The following is a 25,524-nucleotide window of genomic DNA, read 5'->3' as shown; positions in this document are numbered from 1 at the left end:
GGTCATCTGTGCAGGGCTGCTGTGGCCCACATGGTATCACTGGAGAATCCATATGCTTTTTTATGAAAAACTAAACGTCAGAGAAAAGGAGCAAATCCCAAAATGGTTTTGTTTGATAGATAAAAATTTAGTTTTAATTTATTTGTTCTTTCATAACATGTTAGTGTAAGTAGTGTCATTTTTTTTGCTTGCTGATATAACGTATATTCAAATGACATAGAAGTGACTTGTAATGGATGGAAAATATGTTGATTATGTATGTTATGATGTCTCCTATGCACTTATCTACATGTTTGATTGATAAATGTGTTGCCAAACACTGTGCAGGGGGTTAAACCTGAAACACAGTCTCTCTGACACAGAGAAAGATGATGGACGGATGGATGGGTGGATGGACGGATGGGTGGATGGATGGGTGGGTGGGTGGGGGCAGGATTTCTGAGTGAGGGAGGAGGGGTGGTGCTGAATGAACAGCTCCTCTGCTCATAAAGTAATCAGAGCGCTCTTCTGCTCCGTCAGAGCAGCACAGCCATGAGCCAGCCCAGCTCCCCGTCCTCCAGACCAGCGCTGACACTCCGCTTGTCCCCCTGACACACACCGCACCACCATGAAGAGGCAAAACGTGAGGACCCTCGCCCTCATCATCTGCACCTTCACCTACCTGATAGTGGGCGCAGCGATCTTCGACGCGCTGGAATCCCAGGCGGAGACGTCCCAAAGGAGGGAGCTGGACCTGAAGAAAGCGGAGCTGCTCCAGACCTTCAACTTGTCCACGAAGGAGTTTGACGAGCTGGAGGAGGTGGTGCTGCAGCTGAAGCCGCGCAAAGCCGGGGTGCAGTGGAAATTCGCCGGCTCGTTTTACTTCGCCATCACTGTTATCACCACCATAGGTAAGACATCAGCACTGAGCTCATGTCTGGGAACTTTGACTTTTATTATCATATGACTAAACACTTGACACGTCGTTTTCTGTTCGATATGCGCCTGTGAGCAGTTAAAGCAAGGACGCGTTTTAATATGGACACAACATCACAGCAAAACCAGCAATAAGTGGCTTGGTGCAGAACTACCAGGGTGGAGGAAATACCATAACACCATGTATAAACTTAGTACAACACTGAGTACAACAGGTGTATCAGAAAATCCGCAACTATCACCAATGTTTATTGGAGGATATAGGTTTATTATTAGATATTTCAATAAATGCACTGAAAACATAAAACATGCTTATACAATAGGAACCTACCACGGTATCATTTGCTCTAATTCACGTGGGAAAGACCAGAGAATCTCATAAACATATACTAAGCACATTGAATTCATTAAAACAATGGATTTATATAATTAATATAATGCTGTGGTGAAAAGTATTCAGTTCTAGTTAAATCCAAAAAAGTTATGTTGCAATACAAATCATGTGTTTAAGGTCCATACAGTTGTTTTTAAAAAATCTATCAGATAAACTTACATAAGCTGAATAGTGAATTCCACACACTGTATAAACAGTCCCCACAGGAACATGCTTTTCATTGTGTATAGTATCATGAGGCGGCAGCTTCAACCTCCATCACTGCTGTGTAAACATTGCGTGTGTTGCTTTACACAGACTGAACAAAGAGGAGACTTTAAGCTGAACACAAAGAAATTAGTTTTGCAAACAGGTTGCCACCTGAGCCTTTATCCTGGATTTTATTAAACTGGAGCATCGAAAAGGGTTGCCTCAGAGTCAGCTCTGCAGCAGCCATGCAGAGGACTCTTGAGGACAAATGTCTCCAAATATGAAATTCTGTTGCTCATAACCAAAGCTTGGCTCCGGGACACTCCTGTTATGAGACATTCATTTGCTTCTTCTCTTGAGCTCTTATTCATTATTTTTGCTCCAAAGGTCTCTGCACCACCAGAAGGCTTGCAGCTCTTTACTCACTTTATTACACAGCCTTCAAAATCAGTTTGGTTTAGTGCTTTAATTGCAACCTAACTTCATTCAGGCCTTTGATAACAATGCAATTACAAATTACAAAGTTTAGCGTAACTTAAACTTCATTTGGGATTAGGTTTGTGCAAAAAAAAAAAGAAAAAAACAAAAAAAAACAAAAGTTAATTGCAGATGTAAGTATCGTTGGAAAGGAGGTGGAAAATTACCCACTAATGTTCTGTGGACAGGACTAAAGTCACTGACCAGTACAGGGAATTAAGTCCAGTCTGACAGTTCAAATGTCTTAAAAATGAAGCCAAAAAGAAAAGGACATGTTGTTTACTATTGTCTGCTATTCATCATTTAAAGCCTTATTTAATGGCTTCTGTTTCAAACATATGAATCCTTCATTTTATTTTAGGTCGGGTTTGACACCATGGTGCTTTTGACTAAAGAGCAACCACTGTGACAACAAGTGGTAATTACATGCCCACTGATTTCTTCAATCGGTTGTTGTAATGGCATCATGATTATCATCATCTGTCTAAGGTTTGCTAACATTAGCCACCATGGTTGGCCAGTCATACCAGACCATCAGGCTGCAGCAGCAAAAAAAAGTGTAGTGAATTGAGATTTTGTGATTGTTGCTTTTTGAAGTTCATTTGTAAGCAGGATCTTCTTTTTGCACTTATCACCACCTCCTATCTGAGCTTTCCTCTTCTTTAGTGATGGGGCTGGTTGTCAGCAGTGACCTGTTGCTTGTAACCCTATCAGATGCAGGCGACTAATTGCATACTAACCCGACCCCGCAGTGTCTGTAACTGCATTCTGTAATTGTGAGCCCCAAGGCTGCTACAAACACAGTGATTGGTGTTTCAGCCTGACATTAAGTATTAATGACAACACCAGACCCTCACTGTTCTACTGCTTTCCTGGCACACAACATATACTGTACTGTGTTTATATATATCACTCAGCCACTTCTTACTTTTCCTTCCACATACTGAGCCACAACAACAGGGTAAAACATCGAGTTTGTTATGTTGTTTCATAGAGACAAAACTGAGCTAATGCTGTGATTTTTTTTTTTTTTTTTTAGGATTTCTGTTATAAAGGAGAGAGTAACCAAAGTGTAAAAATAGTCACGGTTCGCTTATTTCCTGCTATATTCATTGGAATTATAATTAAAATCATTTTAGAAATGAGGCCTCAGGCCATTCAGATCCAACACAGGACACCCCCAAGGACCAGAGTGCTCGAGTTGACGTGAAAATGGTGTTCATGTGAGTTTGTAAGAAGAGGGAATAAGTCAACCTTAAAATGGCAGTTTTTAACTTCATATTGTATATAACACACAGGCTGTTGAAATAGATAATCTCCTGGAAGACGATGAATAGAGATTCAATTCTAATAAAATCTGGTGCTCGAGGGCTTCTCTCTGCCCTCACCCACCTCCAGGGGTCAACAGCTTGTTACTGCTATGCGAGCGGACTCACTGTCCATGTTGTAGTTAAAGGTCACGGTGGACCATGTTCAGAAATGAGAAATAAGACTTGTTCCACATCCTGTGTGTGTTATCTGATGGGCTGTATGACATCTGATAAAGGCAGGAACATGACTCGAGGCCATGTGAAGCCATTGTGTTGTTTTGCATGGTGACATGATTTACACAGAGCACCCTAGTCTTTGTGTAACCTGCCATATGATATTGCAGTATATTTACACAAGCTAAATAAAAGACCAACTCCCAAAGTACAAACACCCAAAACTGTTTTGTCACTCGCTTCTGGTGGCATCAAGTCAAGCAGAAAATGTTGAGAAGAGAAATTACAGTAGTACTGAGAAATAAAATGTAAGAGTTCACTAGAAGCATCTCTTTCCAGAAACAATGTCCCTCTTCCTATAGATAAAGCTCAGACTTTGTTGAGAGCTGTTTTGATTGTAGCTAAAAAATATATATGTAGGTCAGTAATAAACGCAGTGTGTGATGGCTGCAAATAAAACACAAAACCCTTAGACTAATCTGGCTGGTGAAGGCCTGGGACAGAGAGAAGAGAGAGATTTTAGAGATTTGAACAGGTGTAGACTATTTTCTGATCCCGTTCTTACTCTGCATGTCAGCTGCTGAGCCTGGTAGTCAAACAATTATAGTAGAGGCAAGCAGAGAAGGAGGGAAGTCAGACTTGTTTTTATGATCTGTAACCATGACTTTACTCTATCCAAGTGTCTTAGGTTCATGTGGTGGTGTCTAACCGAGCCAAGAGTTTTACTTAATTTGCCCAGGACTTTAAATGAATAAGGATTCTTTGTTTGTAGAAAGATAAGTTACTGTTCAATTTTGAAACACCGTTTTTCTAGTTATGTAAAGAAGTATCTGTTTTATTTGGAAGAGGTAAAAATGTCAGACACACATCTCAAAACCTGGGCACAATTATCTGCATGGAAGACATCAAAAAGACTGTATGCATTATTTGTTATGTATTATTTGTTACTGACCTTTTACCTGACCCCCCTCAGAGCAAATCTTGTTCCTTTAAATTGCAGAGAATTAATCTTGAAAAAATGCATTTTGACTTCTGATCCTTTGTCTAATATCTAATCTCTGAAGTCTTTTACTTTGCTCTTAGGCTCATAAAGAAAACTTTTATTTTGCATAGGACCCTTTAAAGTCACCATATGGTTGCAGTTAGCAAAACATTCCTTCAATATCACATGTTTTGCTTGGATTTTTATTATTGTGAATCACCTCTTGTTAAATAGTTTTTGTCCAAAGATCATTTGGCTCTTTGCCTCTTGCTGATTTAGTAGACATGAGGTCAGTGTTTTGATAGAGGAGCTCAACGTCTGTAGTCTATGAATCTGTATTCTGTGGAGGAGAGAGGAACTGAATACAAATGCTTTCAGGACATGCAATCTGCACGAGTTGTTTTAATCCCCAAAGGTATCATCCAGTCGGGGCTGCAGCCTTGGACTGGTGAGGAAAATCTGCTGGTTGGTTTGCAGGCAACATTCTTCCATCACATTTAAAGTGACTGGAATCAGGGAGCTGAAGCCCTTCCAGCTCCAGTTGAGCTGCTCTGTCACCACCAGTACATCAGTTGTTGTACTGGGCAGCTACCAAGTGTGGAAGCACATTAGTGTTTTAGGGTGAAACAGGATGTTGCTGAAAAAGATCAGGGATGCTCAGAAAATCCTCTGCGAATGTCGACTGACAAAAAAAATATCTGTCCATTGTTTTACCTTCATCACTGGCACAGATTTTGATTTGGCACCAGCTATAAATCTGCACCCATTAGTTAGAATTATTAATGGTGATTACTTCAGTCAGTATAAGTTAGTGCTCTGAGTGGATGAGGGTGTGAAGAACGTAACTCTCATGTCATCAGCATTGATACCAAACAAGATGGGGCACATATAGATGCACTTACAGTAAAAATGTGTGGCCGTGGGAAGATCACTGGCTCACCCAGTAATACATTCACACCAACAGTGAGTGGATGCTGATGCCTTTGTTGGGTTTTTTCCTATGGTGACTGTGATGTTCCGGTTCAGGGCTGAAGGAAGGACTGGTTCCCTGTGAGTACAGTCACAAATAGAAAAGATTGTGATCCCAGCTAAATATTGAAAAAGTAATGTTACTTGAACCAGACAGCTGCTACAAGCAGATATTGTTTTGCAAGAGTGGATATTTATTTTAGAAAACAAATGAAATATCTTATCCAGTGTTTTGTGATTGGTTTTAGCATCTTTTAGCCTTACAGATATGTGTGACATTTTTACTTTTGCAGTCACTAAGAAACTAGCAAATATCAGCAATAAGATTTCTAAAGTTTCTTAAATGCAAATTGTTATATTTCCCAAAGCCCTGCTTTACTTTCTGCAGCTTTTATTGGTTGTTGCAGGTGCTTTAGCTAAGAAGGGCTTTGATTTTTTTTTAATGTATTTATTTGGATTCTTTAAATATCATTATAGATTTTATGGCGCCGCTCATCAAAAGTCACTATGCAAAACTGCTAAAAAATGTAGAAATCTACAATGAACAGACTAAGAATGATTGGTCTGGAAACATCCAGATCTGTTTTAGATTACAGCTTAACTGAACTGGGAGTGAATTGATCGCAGCCCTGCTATGGATCTGCTGCTGTGTTTTAAGAGACTCGGGGGATAAGGTAACTGTAACTCCATGTGGTGTTTGCATAAAAAGGCCCCAGAGCAAAGTAAATTACCTGGCAGCAGTCAGTGTAACACAGTCAAGTCATGTGACTTAGAGCTTTTCCTGAAAGAAATGACAAAATGTTTCTTTGTGATTAACATCATTATATATTTTTTTAATGATACAAAAGAGATGGAACAGATTTCAAGGTCCCAGAAGTTGCATGTCAAACTGCATGACGTGTTTGCTCATGTTAGTAACACGTTAATCAACAAAGAGCAGCAGACTCAGCATCTTTGAGTCAGTGCTGCCACAGGGCGCTCACTGAAAACTGAGAGGATGACCACACGCTCTTTGATTTGCCCAGCTCTGTGTCTCTAAGGTCACAGGAAGACCACATACAGGCAGCTGTAAGTGGGCAGCTGAAAATGACACACTGGTTAAAGTAAAACGAGGGAGGCCATTGCAAACGGGTTTCCACAGATGCAGCATGAAAAACCACCTTTGTGTGTTCTGTAGCTCTTCAGAAGTAATTTAAAGCAGCTAGCAGCCCTGGATAACCCAGAAATCATGACATGTTCTGTTTGACAGTAAATGTCACTGCACACAACATGTTCATGTTTACACACCTGTCTGATCATTTTATGCCAAACGATACAGAAAGGATCATGGGAGAAAGGTTCAGTCGTGTTGAAAAATCAGCTTCTCTCTCCCTAACAGTGGTTCCTAACTCATTTTGACTTGTAGCCTTTTTTATTACTACACATTGCACATTTCCCTGAGGTATGTAAAGCAAATGTAGTGTTTTACTTAGTTTGAATTTAAAAGAGAGGTCTCAGTAGGAGAAGCTTATTTTTGCTGCCTCTTGGAAAATTCTTGGCTAATGCAGCTTTAAAAGGAAATACTATTTCTATTTCTGAGGCCAATGTGCTTAACCTTTCTGACTTGTGTGTGAGTAGTAAGTGGATCTGAATGAGAAACAAACCTTAATGAAGACATCATCACTCCACTACAGTGAATCTTGATAAGTTATTCCTTTTATATATTGATTGCTTTGAAGTTAGAGGAAATACTATATTACAGACTCACAAGAGAAAGTAAAACACAAAACTCAATACTTATATATAAATATAATTAACAACATAAACCAAGCAACTTCAAGTGTCAGAGTGTTTCATGATTTTGCATATCATTTCCAGCACTCACTTGTAATTCAGTTGCTCTAATTAAAAGCAGATTACTGCTCAATAAGCATTGATGGCAAAGAGTCAAAGCCTTTACGCTGTGCTGTAGGCAGCGAATCTACAGAAAGAAGCCACGAAACATCCACAGCTGCTGTTGGCTGAGCGAGCTTGTTGCTGTTCTGGATCTGAGGGAGCCACATCTGAGAAAGTTGATAGAAGTGGCTCTCATTGCTCCGTTCACATGACCAGCCAGTGTTTACCTATTGTCTGCTGCCTCAATGGAAATTTGAGTGTCTGCCTGACTCACTAAACAAAACATGACTTTGTGTTTATTAGACTTCATTGTTCAGTGGGGGCTGATTGGAGTTTAACCAAATACAATAGTACACAGTAGTGAGATCTGAATCTCTTTCACTTACTGATTCTGTTCCAGAGTATAAATATACTTTTGTAAAGGCTCAGCAGAACTGTGGCAAACTGACTCCTGTGAGGTTTGTTTAGTCAGAAATGTGAACTCTTTTAAGAACATCTATAATCTCATGTCCTGCACTATTAAATTATGTGCCTCTTTCAGAACCCAGAGCTTTTAGTGAGGGCTGGACACGCCGCTCGATTAATGTCCTAATCCTTGCAGTGGAAATTTGAGATTAACTGAGAATGTGTCCCAGCGCTCCAGACACTAAATATCATTACAACTCCATCACCACTGTTACTGCGTAAAGGAAATACAATGCCTCAGTTTATATAAAACAGAATTAGTGGAACTGAGCCTTTTAAAAGATAAGTCTGATGTTATTCTGCTATTGTCAACAAATTCAAATGAGAAGAAGCCAACAATGCATTAGTCCACTTCTGACTTACCTCCTGACTTCCCTACCCTATCTGTAGTATCCAACTGCAAGCCCATTGGTTCCTAGTTCAAGAGTACGTCGTGTTTATGGTTTGGATCTATTTTCACTGGCAGATTTATATTTTCTGGAGTTCTAGTGAGCATTCACAACAGCAACAGGTTGATGTTTGTGGGACTGATTTGAAATGACCACGTGTCCAGAAACATACCATCCACTGCTGCTTTAGTCTTTTCATGTGATTAGGTGAGAAGAAAAATATTAAAAATCACCAGAGCTCTGCTTTAATATTGAATCATACTGACCGTTTGAGAAGCAGTGAGCTCAGTTCAAACGTCACCTCTACCCTATGCTCACTAACAGTGATCATTAGCGCTAAGGAACATAGGGTATGTGATGTGACTCAGTGGCTGTAAAAGTGTCACATGCTGTCTGTTGAGTGAAGCTGTGTCAGTATGTTTCTTCTCTTGTGACCTGAAAAGGAAAGGTATTGGAAACTTGCTCCGTGTGCAGACAGCTGGGATAATATTCCACAAACAATGACGGTAATAAGACTGTAACTGTTCTTTGACTTTGCAGTCAGGTTTGGCATAAAAAAAGAGGCTTTGCAGGAAAAGTTCACGCTAGAGACGTATTCTATATCCAGGTGTGGCAGCACCTCTGGCCTGCCTCTGCTGCACAAGCTTCTTTCATTTTACCTTTGTGATTTTAAGTTAAACAATTTTTAGAATATGCATTCCCAGTAAAAACTTTTTGCATGTACTGAATTAATTCCTTCTCAACATAACAGGACAAAAACAATAAACATACCAGTATATTTCTAAACATTTTGAAAGTATTAGCATAATTAAAAAATTAAAAAATCACATTCTCCTGCACATCTGGACATGAAAAAACATCCCAGAGAATCAGTCTCCCGGAAATTACAATTAATAATAATGCTAATGTCCACACTGCTGCAGTTCATGCAGTGCATGAACAATAATGTTACAAGTGCATGAGATCTATTTCAGGTGAACTACTCACAAGGACTTGCGTTTCACTGCATTATGAATTATACAGATAAGTGAGAAAAACACTGACACAAAAGCATCTACATATTTTCCTCAATGATACTTAGGAGACACACGATTATAGCCGACACTGAGCTGCAAATTGTCTGTGTTTATTTCTTGGAGAAATGCCTAAATGCTAATGGGAAATTTGCTCAGAAGCTCATTATATATGTGTTTGTATCTGTGTGATGTGTATCTGTATAATCGCTCAGCACAACATACACAAACAGGGTAATGCATCAAAGTCAAGAAAAAGAGCAAGTATGATTATTGATGTCTGAAAAACTATAACACCAGAAGATTTAGCTTTTCTGAAACAGCTGCTTTACAGTACAAATTCAATAAAAAGATATCAAATGAAGCTATATACAAACTGCACTACAGCACCCCAAAAATTATAACTAGTCTCTGCTGATAAAAAAAAACTCACACACAGCTAGTCTCACAACCACACCAGACAAATTCTTCCTGAGGAATACACAATGTCATGAAACACAGCTCTCACACACATTTCCACACACATGAGAGGGGGGTTTATACCAGCTGGCTGGGTGTTGATTATGTGCCCAAAGCACTGAGCTATCTCCAGAGTGACTACTGTAGAGATGGTGGAGCTTTAGTAGCCTCAGTCCATGCATGTGTCAAAAAAAATCTTTCCACATCAAGCGTGGTAGACTCCTGAGCAGTGTGGAAAGTGTCTAAACACTGAGGTGAGAAGTTAATACTGAATGTTTATGGTTCACAGAAAAAAACGAGAGCTTTCATTGCCGTCCTTATCATAACAACCTGAAGTGATTTTCTCACAACTCACTGGCTCCTGACGGCTCCAACCTTGTCCGAGTTCAGAGGGGGCGTTGTGTCGAATGCTTTGGTAACGTATTTGGTATTAGCTTTACGCTACTCCAACTGGCTCCAAGATCAGGAAAGATTCTGTCTGACAGTGCCAAGCAAATGTAGCTCGTCCGGCTTATATACTGTCTCCGAAGGGAATTTGTTTTCCTATTTGTTTCCGGCATCTGCTTAAACTCTCAACAAGCGAACCTGGATGAAGTGGACCGTTACACACGGGTGTAGTGATAATAACAGTGATAGTTGGGTTGTGTTTACCCCTGAGGGCTGTGATTGGAGCACAACTTTATGAGTACACATTTAATATCCATTCAAAACAAAAAGAGAAACAAAGTGACAACCCTGGGCTAAAACAACAGGCTGCTACCTGTTTTCTCCAGAACCATCCAAATATTACAGCTGTCAGGGATGATGTGTCTGCTCCCCACCCACATGCTGATGTGCCGTCGTGGAAACAGTGCCAGGATATTTCCTGTTTACGGCAATTTATACCAATTGATTGGTCAAGAAGCAATCTGACAATCTGAGTGAACTTACATTTCAAGCGTACTGTCCTGATGGTTTAATGGGGACTTTCAACTAAATTGATAAAATTATCACTTAGCAATTATTTTATCTATTTTTGCAGTGAACAATAGAAAACAGTACAGTACAGCAGAAAGTACAGTACAGTACAGTAGAAAGTACAGTACAGTACAGCAGAAAGTACAGTACAGTACAGTAGAAAGTGCAGTACAGTAGAAAGTACAGTACAGTACAGTAGAAAGTACAGTACAGCAGAAGGTACAGTACAGTAGAAAGTATAGTACAGTACAGTAGAACTACAGAACTTGCATTACAAAATAATCCAATGGGAATGTGCATTCACTTGAACTTAACCTGCCAATCCAGCACTTTTCTGTTTCATTATGTTGCTGTGAAAGTTGAGCCAGTTTTAACATACATGTCTGCCAGTTCGTTTCGATATACACAACCAGCCAGGGCGGTCAATAGGCATGTACTGAATTCTGGTTTCATATAGAAATTGAAATTTAAAACCCCATAAATACAACATAATCTTCAATAACACTAATTATACTATTTCTTTGGCCACATATTGTAAAAACAAACATTTTAAAAGCTAAAATCCTGAGAATAATTTTCTAGAATATTTTCCTCTAGCCAGTTTGCTCAAATGCAATTGATAAAGTGTCTGAGTAATCCTACTGTGCACACTTGTTTTTACTACACTACATTAATGAGGCAGTGCCGCCTATTTCAAAGTTTTCCAAATACAAAAAGAGCTTTTGAACGCCTTCTTTGGTGCTGGAATTAAAAGACATCACCAAAAAGACATCTGCACCAGCTTGCCAAGTAAACCTAGCATTGTGACTATCAGACTGGCTCTTAATGAGAGTCAGGCTGGATTATAAATGTATCAATATACCAGGCTGCCCTTTCATCTGTTCCCAGCAAATTAAGGAACATATCAAATGTTTCCCAGGAAGGACAGACTCTGCAGACAGTTGGGGAATCAGAATGAGTCCACCATTAGATCCAACGACCCCCACCTGAGCTCACTCCTTTGTTCACTCAATGAGCCTCTTCAGACCAGGTGTGAAGTGAAACCAACTCAGGAGCGTGGGTCTAACGACTCTCACCTGATTTGCTTAGCTCACCTAGTGAGCCTATGGGACTAGGGGAGGAGTGAAACCAACCTGGGAGATAAATTTGGGGGTTCCAGTCCAGCCTTTCCCAGACTGATGAAGCCACTTGAATGGGTGGTGAAACATTTCTGCCTTGAAAACTGAAAGTCCAGTTGCCATGACTCAACCTTTAGATTCTAAATTTATTGTAGTAGTTATACATCCCAAACTGCCTTGAGTTGCCACATTGTAAATATCACTGAAAAAGACAAAAGAAGCTAATTATACACATTTTCTCAACACCACCTGTATATACTGAGAATTATTATAGTAAATGGTACTTTTGAATAAAATCACAAACATACTCTAATTCTCCAAGTAGGTTAAAACAAATGCTACGGATGGATTTGCAGGCACTGTGACCCAGGTCTGGTAAGGTGAACCTGCAGATTGAGCGGAGGCGGAGCTGATACTCTGCTCCCTGTCTGCTCCTGCCATATGGGCAGCCTGAGGCAATGGTTACCTTACCAAGGTGACAAGGAGACCTGACAGTGAAAACTGGATGGTCATTCAGTATAGTTGCAATGCTCAAACAAATGTGTTGCACTTGAAAAAGAAATGTATTGCTATTGAAGATTATGTGTAGTATGCTGTGGCTCCCTTATGAAAGAGCACTGAGCCAAACAAATTTTGTATTTTGATATTTTATTCAAAGGAAATAGATAAACAACAAATAGTCTCCAGTATAGAGAAGGATCAGGAGCAGCAGGCAGCACAGTCGAGTTCATATAATACCTAAATAAGGTCCATTACTTGATTTAATTTCATCTGGTCATCAAGGCAGGTGCCAGCACATGACATGACATTTGATAGCTTTACAATATGGCAACGTGCCTAGTCAGAGAGCTCAGCCAGAACGCCGATCAGCATCCATGTCTCTGATAGAAAGCCATTGTGCAAGGATCGCACACATACTCTCTGTGTGAGAGTGTTGATGTGTGTGCCACGTGTTTGTAGATCTACGTTAAATCCCCTTGAAAATGATTTGTCTCTTAAACAGCTTAGAACATCAGATGGGCCCTCAATGGACCACAGGATGGTGACCACAAATTTCAATGAGAGTTTAAGACCAACCTACTTTTCTGCAGCTAAAAAGTTATGTAACACTGTTTGACTCCACACTCTTACCTCATTTAGCTTTCAAATTAAAACAAAAGCTAAAAATAATCAATTGATCCAGGAATTGCATGTGTGGAAAGAAGGGTTGAATGTGGGTCAATCACATTATTATAATTATTAGTGTTCACTGCTACATTTTATGAAAGTTTGGAGATCACTGACTGATCCCTTTGACTAATACAAAACTGTAATACACCATATTACTAAGAGCACCCATCAATTAACATTACGCATCAGTAATACCTCAGTACTATAACCAGATCTTGTATGTTAAAATAACTTGACATTTTCGGATGTCTACATGTTCTCGCTAACTCTGTTGCCAGAAGTTATATGAGAAGATGTATGTCCTGGGTCCAGCTTCGTATTTACCATACAGACGTGCTGAACTTTATTCATGGGTGCAGATTTTTGCTAATACCCTGTAATAGACTGGCGATCTGTCCAGTTTGTAACCTGCCTCTCACTCAATATGAACCTGGATTGGCTCCAGTGATCGTATGTTCCTTTGTCCTCTAATTTAATCCAAAGGTTTTCCATATTGTCCTTCATGCTGTGTAAACTGATCTGTGTGTTTTATGTGGCAGACTACGGTTCATCCACTTTACCAGAACATGTCTGTTTAGGACAGCATCTGCTCCCTGAGAGCAGTTGAAAGAGCTGAATGGGAGCCAGGACATATGTAATATATCAGTGGAGTCAGGTGACAGGTAAGTGACTGTGCTGCACAGGCCTCCAACACAGAGCAAATACACATATCTGAGTTAGATACTGAGGGAGAAGAGAAATAGAGTCAGAAGAGAGTAGAAAGAGAAAAACTGACAAGGAAATAAGTGTGAGAGTGACAGAAACAGGGAGAAGCCTAACAAGACAGCAGCAGCTATTTTTAAAAAGAGCATTTAACTCAATGAAAAATTTCCCAGCTGTAGTACAAATGATGAGAAATCACAAGGCAGGCATGAAATGATCGCGTCCTATCGGCTTGTCACTTATGAGCTGGACTTTTTGCACATGCTGAGTCAGAGAGAGACCCCTCCTGTGTGTCAAGATTAAAAACCATAAAATCTTGTTTAAGTACTACGGTAACAGCTTCATGTGCAAGAAAAACAAAACGCTGTTTGCGGTGCAGATGGATCAGTGGCACTTAACAGTGTGTGGATTTCAGCAGTTGTCTCCTGATTCACACTTGGCCCAGTTCCTAGCCTAGATGTAAGTGTGTCTCTGCTCTTTATATATTTCACACAGAATGATCCTCGTCATCCTCACCACTATCATCAGCAGTGGCATCTGTGACTAATTATGCATAGTGGGGTCTGAAGTCTGGGCCTGTGCTTCCCAACCTTTTCTGTTTGATGTCCTAGTACAGCTCTATCAGATTTCTTCATGCAGCACCTGTCACACTCCTAATTTGTTATTTTCATGGTATTTAACACTATCGATTATATAAAAGTTCATCTTGTTAAAACCTTTATTTTTTTCAAATAATTGAGCACTGAATGTTTAGATGAATTTTGCATTGGTAATAATACAAGAAGTGATAGAATCTAGCATTGTATCTATCCACCTTTACCTATTTCATTAATTTATCTTTAGCTGTGATCTGTTCTACTAATAAACTGCAGAATGTAGATCAAGTGTAGGGTACAAGTGGTGATTAGGAACTGGTCTCATTACGACTCCAGTGGTCAGATAACAGGGGATCCTGACTGAGTAGTCATGTATTTGTTGTGTATCTGGTTTGTTTTTCACTCCTGCCAGTTGTTCATGTCACTGAATTATAACATGTATACCCTAAAGAAAGAAATTACAATTTCAATGTCACATTACCCAACATGTACCCTCTTTCCCTCTACTCCCTTTGTCTGTGTGCCCACACAGGCACACTTGTAAAGCAGATAACCCAAATGGACCACTTAAAACAGATATGCTGTTATTTGAGCTGATCTCTTAAAATGCTGGACAGAAATTCCAACTCAGAGTTTCTATATTAGCAATGACTGTAAATTGAAGACTTCCTACTCTCTAAATTAAAGCTTACTCTGTCTTTGTTTACAGTGCAGAGCATGAGTTATGTATTCAAAACCTGTTTCCCCTCAGTGTCATTTCTAAATGTTTCCTCTTCTTGCATTATTTCCTCTCTCCTCCTCCTCCTCCTCCTCCTCCTGCTCCCCTGCTGTGTACAGTATCTGTGTGTGAACCCCATTTTTGTCCAGCTGTGTTGTAAGTTTTAAAACAAGTCAGTATCAACTGTGTATCAGGTACATAAATCATGTGATTTATTTAATTAGCTAACCCTCCCACAGATCTCACACTCAGCTTGGAATGCCTTGCTTACTGACCTCATGGAAAACTACAGCCTGCCAAGGTTTCCTCTCATATCCCCTAAAAAGGAACCTAAGGAGTTCGTTTGGAAATAGACCCTGTTAGGATTTTTTTTTTCTTTCACTGTGAAAGCAAACCGTAAGACCAGGATGGTCGGACACACACAGGCACAGATTAGTGCTTCAGCAGAGAGCATGTGAATGTTGTAGGACAGGACAGGTAAATTCAGGGCACTGGCAGCCCAGTCACAGCTCTCTGGTCGCTTTGGTCTTCAGGCTTGTGGTGCTTTAGTGTTCGGGACTCAGCTGTGTGCTGGATGAGAGCACATGCTCCCAGGCCCGATTTGGAGCCCACATGGGGGTAACCAAGTTAAAGTGAACCCAGACAGACGCTTTGCCAATGTCTCCTCTGGCATTACATGAGATTGCTTGTGATAAATACGTCCCATATCACCATGTTCTCTTTGTCTTGTACTGGTTGGATGGGCTCGTTGTTCACATAATTAAAATTTGATGAGAGAGATTATTCGCACTATTTTACAGTCTGCTGACGGCAACAACAGTGTCATGTAGAAGGTGACATATAACATTTAAACAGCCTCATTTGGAACATGATGAAAGGAACGTTCTACAAAGCACTTTAATCTAAAACACTTTCTACCCGTGCACCAACGACACTGAACGTCCAGCCAAGGGACATGCAGGACGAGCAGGACAACCTGGTCTCCCTGCTGAGTTTGGTTTTCAAAACAATTATTATATCAATTGTACAGCAGTTTTAGCAGTTTTAGCAGATGTCTTGTGATTAACTCACTAGTGTACAACATAAATCATCCTAGAAGCCAAATACAGCAAGTACATCAGTAACAATATATATTTTGAGCTGATCTTAAAATCAAAGCTTGGTTATGTTTAGGCTCAAAACTAACTTGGTAGTGTGGGTTACATTGGTCACTTGCTTAAGCTTGGACAATTTTTGCTTATCTGCAGTTGGTTGTACCTACAGTCTTGACTAACACTCGCCTAGAAACATTACTGTATATATTTGAAAGCTAAACTAAGCCTTAAACCTGTTGCCTATCACTGCTTGACCTTTTTTTATTTGTGAAAAACTAAACATTCTTAGGCTCTGACCCAACTCTTCCTTTTGCATCACAGGTACTTTGCAAAGCAAATGGCTTGTGTTGCTCATAAAATAAACAGGCAGACTTTGTGGGAAACTGTGTCACGCTCAGTGGGTTTTTGAGAGTCTTGCAGACTGACCACTAGAAATGTAAATTACCATATGTTGTGACTCATCTCATCATTTCTGCATCAGTACTGCTCTAGTGAATAACACTGAAGTTGCGTTAAAACAGCAGAAAAGATTATGTTTCTCTAATCCATTGAAAATAAAGGAAACATCTATGTTTTTTCTTCCAAGAAGCACTCACTGACTCTAAATATTGATTTTTTTTTAATACAACATTTTCCTGGGATTCTTTGCTTTCACACACAGACATTACACAGCAGCTGTCAACGAGACCTTGTAGGTCAAAAGCTGAACGGTATAATGGAGGAAGGTGGGAGAGCCAGAGCTGTGTTTGAGGGCCTGAATAAACAATCACGGGGTCATCTGGAGTTTGAGATGTCTGTGGCTGTGTATTGATGGGGGTCTGAGGGTCTGTGGAGATGCAACTTCAATTGTGGAAAAAACAGGAATATGATAAACTGCTGCATTAACATCACTGGGTGTGATTCATGGAAACGCTCAATGCTTACAAGTGAACATGAGTTACAGTTTGCGGAGTTGTGTAATGATATCTTTGGCCAGACACAGCTGGCGATGAAAGTGAGCTGTGGAGAAGGCATGCTGGGAAGCAAAGTGGGCTGCTGGTCAAAGACAGCCTGTACCAAGGGGATGACATGACTATAGTGTTTATTTACACAGTTGTACTGAACATTCCCCAATCTGTGCAGCATTTTAGGGAAGGCATGAACGTAGTGAGTGATGTCACAGTGACCTGCTCAGGCCACCTGTACGTTGACGCACCAGGTTTCCCATATACGGCTGAATATTGTGATTGTAGCACCTCATCACATTTCAACTTTGCAGAAGGAATTAGTTTACAGCCATCATGTGCTCGCAGTGTAAATTATTACCAACTCTGTAGCTGCTCTTCTTCAGTGGGAGTTTTTAACTAGCTGCTGACATGAGGATTTCCCAAAGTAAATGTATGTCAATGCAGGAAGAAGCATATGTTTGTCTTCACGGCTCATTTTGTTTATTGCTCTTTATAATTTTCTCTACATATATATTGTATAGTCAGGTTGTATAATACACTTAGCAAGGCAAGGAAAATGTATATTTAGAAGAATTTACAGGCAAGTTCAAAGTTTTATGATGATCAGTCAAAGAAGGGACTATTTTTTATGATTACACTATTACATTAAATGGAAATACATTGTGAATCATTTTATACTTCCTGAACATTTACCCTGATATATTTTATGTCTAAGGGGAAAAAATAGCATTAATTCAAAATAGCAAAAGCAGTATTTTAAGCATAACACTAAAAACAGATTTTTTCCAGAAAGTAACTTGAAATGTTAATATATATCCTTTAATTATACCTTTTATGCAAAGACTAGAGGATCCAGCGTGCTACTGTTTTAACCTCTGTCTCTCTGTCGTGAGTGAAACCCTGCACCACAAACACTGATGAGCTTATTTTACAGTTTGGCACAGACTGGTCTCCAGGGTGTAGAGATGTCTAAGGACATTATCACTCACCACAGCATCCCAGAAGAGTAACTGCCACCAGTGAGACTGTATTTCCAGAGACAGGATGGAAATTTTCAGTGTCTCTACAGGGTAGACACTGTATAGATATAACATGTCATGTCGTAACATGATTTGTCCCATCAATGTGCATAACTTATGTATTTATTCTGGCATCTGAAACATCTGTTTTCCTTTTGTGGCATTTTTTCATGTTGGACAGTTTCTTTTTTTAGCCACACATTGCTTTCAACAGCTTCTGCTTTTAACAAACACGTTATAAATTAGACCCTTTAAAATCCATCACCACTTTAAGAATCCTTCCCCATTTGGTGAGGTGATGCTCTTGATGAATAACTTGTACTTCTCATCTTGATGACGAGAACAAATTGTGCCTGGTAATCAATGAAAATGTAATTGAGTGACAGAGATCTGGAGCCCTAACAGCCACATTATGCCATTCTTTGATGTATTTCCCGAGCCTGTTTTTATCCCTGCCTAATTAATCAGTATAATGAAGACTTTAGATGCAGTGAGTGATGTGGATGATGATGTGCTTTAGAGGGGGGAAGGAACTGTATTCACTGAGCTGATATTTTTGAAGATAAACCAGCAATCATATGACAGCAAAGTGAAATGACAACCAGTTCCAGTGATATTATTTGCATTGCCATAGATCAGCAGTGTTGGAAGCTATCAGCCATTTTACTTAGTAAATCTGAGTGAGGGTTAACACAGTGCAGCACTGACTAAAGCTTCATGCCCATCTGCTAAAATGAATATGAGAGGATTAAAATTTGAGAAATGAATTAGAGGGTGAAAAATCTGTTACAGGCCAAGATCAGTCTTTAAAATTAAATCTCCAAATTACAAAATGTTGGCACTGTTTAGGAACGGCACAGCTATCATAAGGGAATAATTCTTCTTTGTGTAAAATAATTTGTTTTGAAGCATTTAAATTAGGACTAGCATGTTGCTAGAGGCATTAGCTTAAATGATTGGCTGTAAATTATGATTCGGTAATGAGAGGCAGCAGCAGCGAGGAGGGAATGAGAGTTTAGAGTGTGCTGCACCTGTGCTCTGCTGACATTTATAGGCCTCCGCTGCTTGTTAGTTTTGCTTAATATGTCTTTTAAAGGGTCTTAATGGCTTTTAATATTATGCAATTTTTCTTTCACATGATAATTGCAAAAATTAGGTTACAAGACAATCTGTCCCAGGTTGTATCAAAGTCTTTTATACGCTGCTATTACTGCTTTTATATCATGCAACAATTTTTACACAAATTCTGAATCTGAGCTAATTTTAGATGAAATGTCTGATTCCTTAGGATAAACCTGATGGCCTGTAAATTCACAGATGTCTTCTTTCTATTTCCCCCATCTCTCTATGCAAATACAGTGGTTGCAGCCATTCCTGCATGTGGACACTGCTATTTTGCAACTAACCATATTCAGTAGTAGCAAGTCAGAAATGCAAGTGTCAGTCACACCTCTGTGGTCCACTGTTTCTTTACCTGTTACAGTGGTGAGGCTGCACTTTTCCTCTGCCAGTGGCAATGACTGTAATCCATGTGAACAGTGTGAGTGGCTGTAGTGGCCCTCCCCTCGCCTGCGCTCCTGGAGAAGTCATGGAGACGTCCTGTCTCATGTTAACTTTGTCACTGTTGGCAGAGTGGGAAGGCTCAGGGAGGAGAGGGGAGCATGAGCTTGTCATGGCGGCCTCTTCATTCTTACACTGTGCTAGGGCTGTTGGCCTTGTCGCCTCCAGCTCCTTCTTCTGCTGTTGACGGGCGCCGCTGTCACTCTGGTCGTCCCCACGTCTCGATAAGCTGATCCCTGCTGCTGACAGCTGCTGACAGGCCTGCAGCTCATCCTCCATGCTTACCTGAACACACTGCCCTGCTCTCTCCACAATAAATGGTCAATATGTGTATTTACCTTATTTTTGTTTTTACAGGTGTACAGCTACTTCATAAAAAAGGACACTCTGTAAAACTTTAAATAGGAAACAGCACATAAATCCTCTTAAAATTAAAAGAAAGTTGGATTGATGAGGAATAAAACATGTCCTTGTTTTGTCCTAACAACTTAAGTCAGGTATGACAGGTAGTAAATAGTCTTAGCTATTTGATTTTGACAACAATTTGACTGCATATGGCTTTCCTCAGGTGTCAACCACCTTGACTCTCTGTGTGACAAGACAATGCACTAACTCTAACACTGCAGTACACAGAAGATTTTATTAAGAATTTGTAAAAGTGGTACAAGTATACTGGAACACCAAAGTATTTAATAAAGTATTTTATAGATGTTGCATTTCCAGAATAATAAAAATAAAAGCCACAGTCTTAACGAATTTATTTTATTAATGCTCAGTGGGTGAAAGACTAAGCAACTTTTCAGTCTATGCTGCCAGTAACATTCCCTCTGCAAAAATAGCTGGTTTTACACACAGTATGTTAATATGGGATAATATGTTTTTATGTTGGGCAAAACAGGCAGTACTTACCACACTGGGGGTCAGTTCTGGGAACCATTTGAATGTTTTTTGAGGTCAGATGTTTTGGTAAGTTGCCTGATGAGGGGGAAATAACGGAAAATATTCCAAATCGTGTTTTCATATCAAAACTTTATTTCTGTTGGGTTCAGCCAGAAGTATGGCTGAAATAAATACTTTTGTAAGGTTGAACAAATTTCAGTTTAAAACCATAATATTTTCTGATGTAGTGCTTGAGGTTAGTTTGTAAACGAAGCATAAATTGTACTTTCTCAAATAACACTTTCTTTGGAAAGTTATAATTTTAATATGTATTCATGATGGGTCAATAGACCACATTTATATTCACAGATGGAACCATGCTGACTTATGCATTTTTAATAAGCAGAATCCACTGGAGAGTAAATGAGCAAAGGAACTTGACTGGTCTGTTGTAAGAATTGAATCATTTGTAGAGCAATGATTTTCAATAAAGAATGAGGATACTTATGCAGTTGCATCAATACCACAAGTCTATAAAATTAATTGTTGAAGTTTAAAGAAATAACTTATACATCAACAGTACTGAATAAACAGCTTACAATGTTAGATAAAAGTAAAGGCTGTAGACTTTAATTAGCTATGAATAAGTGGTTAAAATAAATACTATAAGTACTGAATAAGCTATTTAAATTGGGGATGTTGGATTAATGGATAAACATGTGAAATAGGTAAAAGTATGCTATTTCAGCTGTCCCACATATGTAAGTATGCTTGAGCATGTTTAATATACAGTTTAAAATCAGTATAAATAAACTGGTACTGTGTGGAAAAACTGAACACTATCATACATTGGCAAGAAGTCAGTCCCTCTAGTGAAATGGACTGTATACAATAAATCGACCAATGATCAGAGCCGAGTACTCACCATCTCTCCGTCATTAGAAAATGAGATAAATTTCTTTGTGGTGATTAGACTAAAAATAAATAATGCTACTAAGAAGCAATATGTCCCTGTTCATGGTGAACGGGTCAGGTTTTTCCCTCTACAGAGAGATAGATCAGCTGTAATAGCTCTCATTTTGGCTGCACTACTGGGAAAGCTTTAAACAGATTTGGCATCAGACAGACAGATGGCTTAACTGCACAGATCAGCGTGACAATAAAACCAGAGCCCAAAGAATTAAATCAACCCCCTGGAGTAATTACATTCAAACTAGTGGTCAACCTTTTCCATTTGTTGATCCCTTTGTTATCAGACATCATCTCTCAGCCTCTGTGTGCGACAAGGTGAACATTTGGGGCATATATTTCAGAAGATAATGATGTTGAATGTGAGGTCCTGGTATATGGTGGGACAGCAGTAGTGAGAACATGATGTTATGAGACAAAATGTTGACATTTAACCTAAAATCAGTGAAACACACTGCTGATTTTTCTGTTATGCAGCAGAGACCACAGGACAAAGTCATTTTATTACAGAAATAAAATAAGGACCAATACTTGCAACCTAACCTGTGGTGTCCTGTTAGAAGACTAATTAGTTGCAAATGTACTCATTAGCTGAAGCCACTCTGCAGAGACCAATTGTCAATGAATTATTCAAGATCTCTCTCCTGTATGCGACATCAGTACTTGCTTATTCCCACCACACTGCTGTGCATTCTCATCTCCAATTGCATTCTGCTGCCATGAAATGAAGTGTCTGAATTTATCAGAAGTGCTGATCAAAGAAATCATTTCTATTTGTCTGCTCCTGGTCTCTTCCCTGCCTGTAGTCCTCTATTCTCAGACCCCTGTCCTCTGCACTGTAGATTTAATTAGTTCTGCCCCAGTAACACTGCTCCTTTCTCATTTTCCCCTCAGGATATGGCCATGCAGCCCCCAGCACAGATGTAGGAAAGGGGTTCTGCATGATCTATGCCCTTCTGGGCATCCCTCTCACCTTGGTCATGTTCCAGAGCGTGGGTGAGCGGATCAACACCTTCATCAGGTACCTGCTCCACCGCCTGAAGAAGTGCCTTGGCATGAGGCGCACAGAGGTCTCCATGGTCAACATGGTGACCATTGGTTTCATATCCTGCATGAGCACACTGTGTGTGGGAGCATTGGCTTTCTCCCACTTTGAGGGATGGAGCTTCTTTCACGCCTACTACTACTGTTTCATCACGCTCACCACCATCGGCTTTGGAGACTATGTGGCGCTGCAGAATGAGCACGCCCTGCAGACCAAGCCAGAGTACGTGGCCTTCAGCTTTATCTACATCCTGACAGGTCTGGCTGTGATTGGAGCCTTCCTCAACTTAGCAGTGCTGCGCTTCATGACCATGAATGCTGAGGACGAGAAGAGGGATGCAGAGCAGAGGGCTCTCCTTGCTCATAATGGTCAGGCGGGTGGACACATCCACTGCTCTGTAGACCCAGCCTCCTCCTCCTCCACGCCGTCAGGTTGTGGTGGAGGAAGTGCAGTCGGAGGTAGTGGGGGAGGAGCAGCAAGCCGAGGTTTACGCAATGTTTACGCTGAGGTGCTCCACTTTCAATCTATGTGCTCTTGCCTTTGGTACAAGAGTAGGGAGAAGCTGCAATACTCCATACCCATGATCATCCCTCGAGACCTCTCCACTTCAGACACCTACATGGAGCAAGGAGAGGCTTTTTCCAACTCCCTGCACTCCAATGGCTGTGTGTGCTGCCTGCAACGTCATTCGGGCATCAGCTCAGTGTCCACTGGTCTGCACAGCATCAACACCTACAGAAGACTCAATAAACGCAGAAGCTCCATCTAAACCAGTCATGCTGTCAGGTGAAATACCACTTGTGTTGATCATGTGGGGAGGGAGAGCCCTCCCACTGTGGTACTGGATTAGCTGTGGACATCAGGGAACACAGCTCCAGTGAGACACAGTTCTCCTGCTGTTTGCTGCTTCCTGGCACAGACGCTGTAGTCTTCAGGCTCCAGCCATGTATTTAACTTCCATTAGCTAAGCACAAACCTTTTAGGACTAACACTGTTACTGATGTCACTGAGAATAACGCTAATGGTTGTTTAAGAAGCATTCATTACACAAACTCTGAAACTGTTGATGTTAGAAGACAAGGAAAAAACATGCAGCTCTCTCTGCGCCTGAATTCGAATAAAAAAATAAAATGTTGAATTCAGTGGTTTCTTTGTTCTTTAGACAGAATTTCATGTTCTAATATACAAAAAGGGACAAAATACACTGTGAGACTTGTTTTTGAGAGCAGTTTGGAGTGTATTAACTGTATATAATGCCTCACTAATAAATATTTTAGTGAATAATCATAAATCCATTTTTTCCAAAAAGAATTTTTGTTTGTAATACGTTAAAATGTGTATATATTTGGACACTTCACTAGTAGGTGTTACTGAGGGAAAGCCAGTTTTTCAGAAATAATCAGTGTCTTCTCCTGATGTGTCTATAACTGAAGTTCAGATTCAAGCCAAACTTTCTGATCTGCATTGTATGTTTACCTTCCGTTAGAAAAAGATCACATTAAATGACAGTTTTGATTGAGAATGAATAAGCAGGTATGGTTTAAATATGCTGCTGAAGAACAGGCTGTTGTGGGGATCAAACCCTGTGATGGCGTGTCTAACCACTAGGCCTCCCTGTCGCTCCTTTCAGACCTCACTGTATTTTGTACAAATTACTATGAACTTCTGTTTCATAGTTTCTTCCTGTGCATGAAACTATTTTATGTACTTGTTGCTTGTCATATGTTTGCTTATAGCACAATTATATTCTGATCTGTTTAAGTCAAAGCATGTACTGTAAACTCACCTGTGCATAGTAGAAAGTCATATCTTATTCACTGCTGCACCTTAGAAGATGCTTTAGGAAACAGTGGAACCTAGTCCACTATTGTATTTATTTTTGTAATGAAATCACTTTATGCTTTATGTAAATGATACACCCTTTTTTTTTCGTTTTAGTCTGAGATATATGAATTCATACTCTGCGTTGTGGATGGTTCAGAATAACAAACCTCACTCAGTGGGCTCAGAGTTTGCAACTCATGCACTTAGTGGAGTCTTAGTGCTCCTGCCTCAATTAGCACACTTGATTCAGCCAACTGAGGTCTTTATGCAGTGTCTGTTTTGTGTCCTTAAACAAACATTTTTTTATTATTATTTGCTAGTTTTTTTCTTTACATCGTCTCAATACATCATATCACAGTCATGTCTTTCCTTTTTTTCTGCTGTAACATATGAAAATGCCTGTTAACATTGTCCAGCATCTCTCAGTAACTGATAGAGGGACTGCAGTCAGTTCTGTGTGTGGCTATACAATTAAAGTGTTTTTTCTTTCAATATAATAAAAATATGATTTCATTTAAAAACAACTCTTTATTCTTCTGCGTGTTTACTGATGAAATGTTATTTTTTGTCAAATATGTTTTTTTTTGTTTATCAGTGTTAACTCACTGTGAAGGATTTGCTGTGTTGAATGCAGCTGCTGAGTAATTCTGTTTGTTGGACACAAAAACACATTCAAACATCGTAGTTTGAAGGTATCCTGTGGAGGGTTATGGCACAAAGGAGAATTATAGTGATGTGCTAAGAAGGACAGTGAAAGAGAAAGCCAGTTAGCAAACATGAATGTAAACAATGCAGGGTTTGAATATTTTACACATGTTTTATGAATAGAGAAATGGATTAAAAGCATTTGTTAGAGCTTATGTGCCTGGTGTGTTTTGGTGATAAACACTGAACATATATTTTTTCAATTCATTTATCAATTTATTTAAATGATCTAAATGAAATTATTATTTAGTTACTGGTTGTGTTGATGCTACACCTTCTGTTGCATAAACTCAACATTTTATTCCCTTATAACAAAACCTGCTAAAAACAAAGAAATCAAATGATCTTCCCAGAATAATTAGAAGAACAATTTCATCAGCTCCAGATCCTCGTGACCCTGGACAGCAGGTTAAACAGTAGATGATGGATGGATGGAATAAGGACAAGCTCCTGTCTCTCTGCACACAAGTAAACATAACTAGACATAAAACTGTCAGCCAATGCAGTGGTACAGCAACGTGCACTATACAAACATTGTACACCCCATTCAACATTCAGTGTTTCATAGATTGTAAGTAAAGTGAATATAGGTGCTTTAGAGCAGAAGCTC

The 25,524-nt window shown here is 39.7% G+C and overlaps 1 protein-coding gene across 1 annotated transcript in view; it reads left to right on the top strand.

Annotated features, from left to right (window-relative positions):
- kcnk3a (potassium channel, subfamily K, member 3a) overlaps positions 1-24,617 on the top strand; it is a 33,838-nt gene extending 9,221 nt beyond the window's left edge. The window contains exons 2-3 of the mRNA XM_026318631.1: positions 520-890; positions 22,235-24,617. Of these exons, the coding sequence (XP_026174416.1) occupies positions 608-890; positions 22,235-23,154 (1,203 nt within the window). The 5' untranslated portion in view covers positions 520-607 and the 3' untranslated portion in view covers positions 23,155-24,617. The remainder of the gene's footprint in view (positions 1-519; positions 891-22,234) is intronic.
- Positions 24,618-25,524: the final 907 nt, after the last annotated feature.

The sequence above is a fragment of the Mastacembelus armatus genome, chromosome 24 (genome assembly GCF_900324485.2).
Source record: "Mastacembelus armatus chromosome 24, fMasArm1.2, whole genome shotgun sequence".
NCBI lineage: Eukaryota > Metazoa > Chordata > Actinopteri > Synbranchiformes > Mastacembelidae > Mastacembelus > Mastacembelus armatus.
The sequence above is the reverse complement of the archived record's forward strand: the minus strand, read 5'-3'. Positions and strand labels throughout refer to the sequence as shown.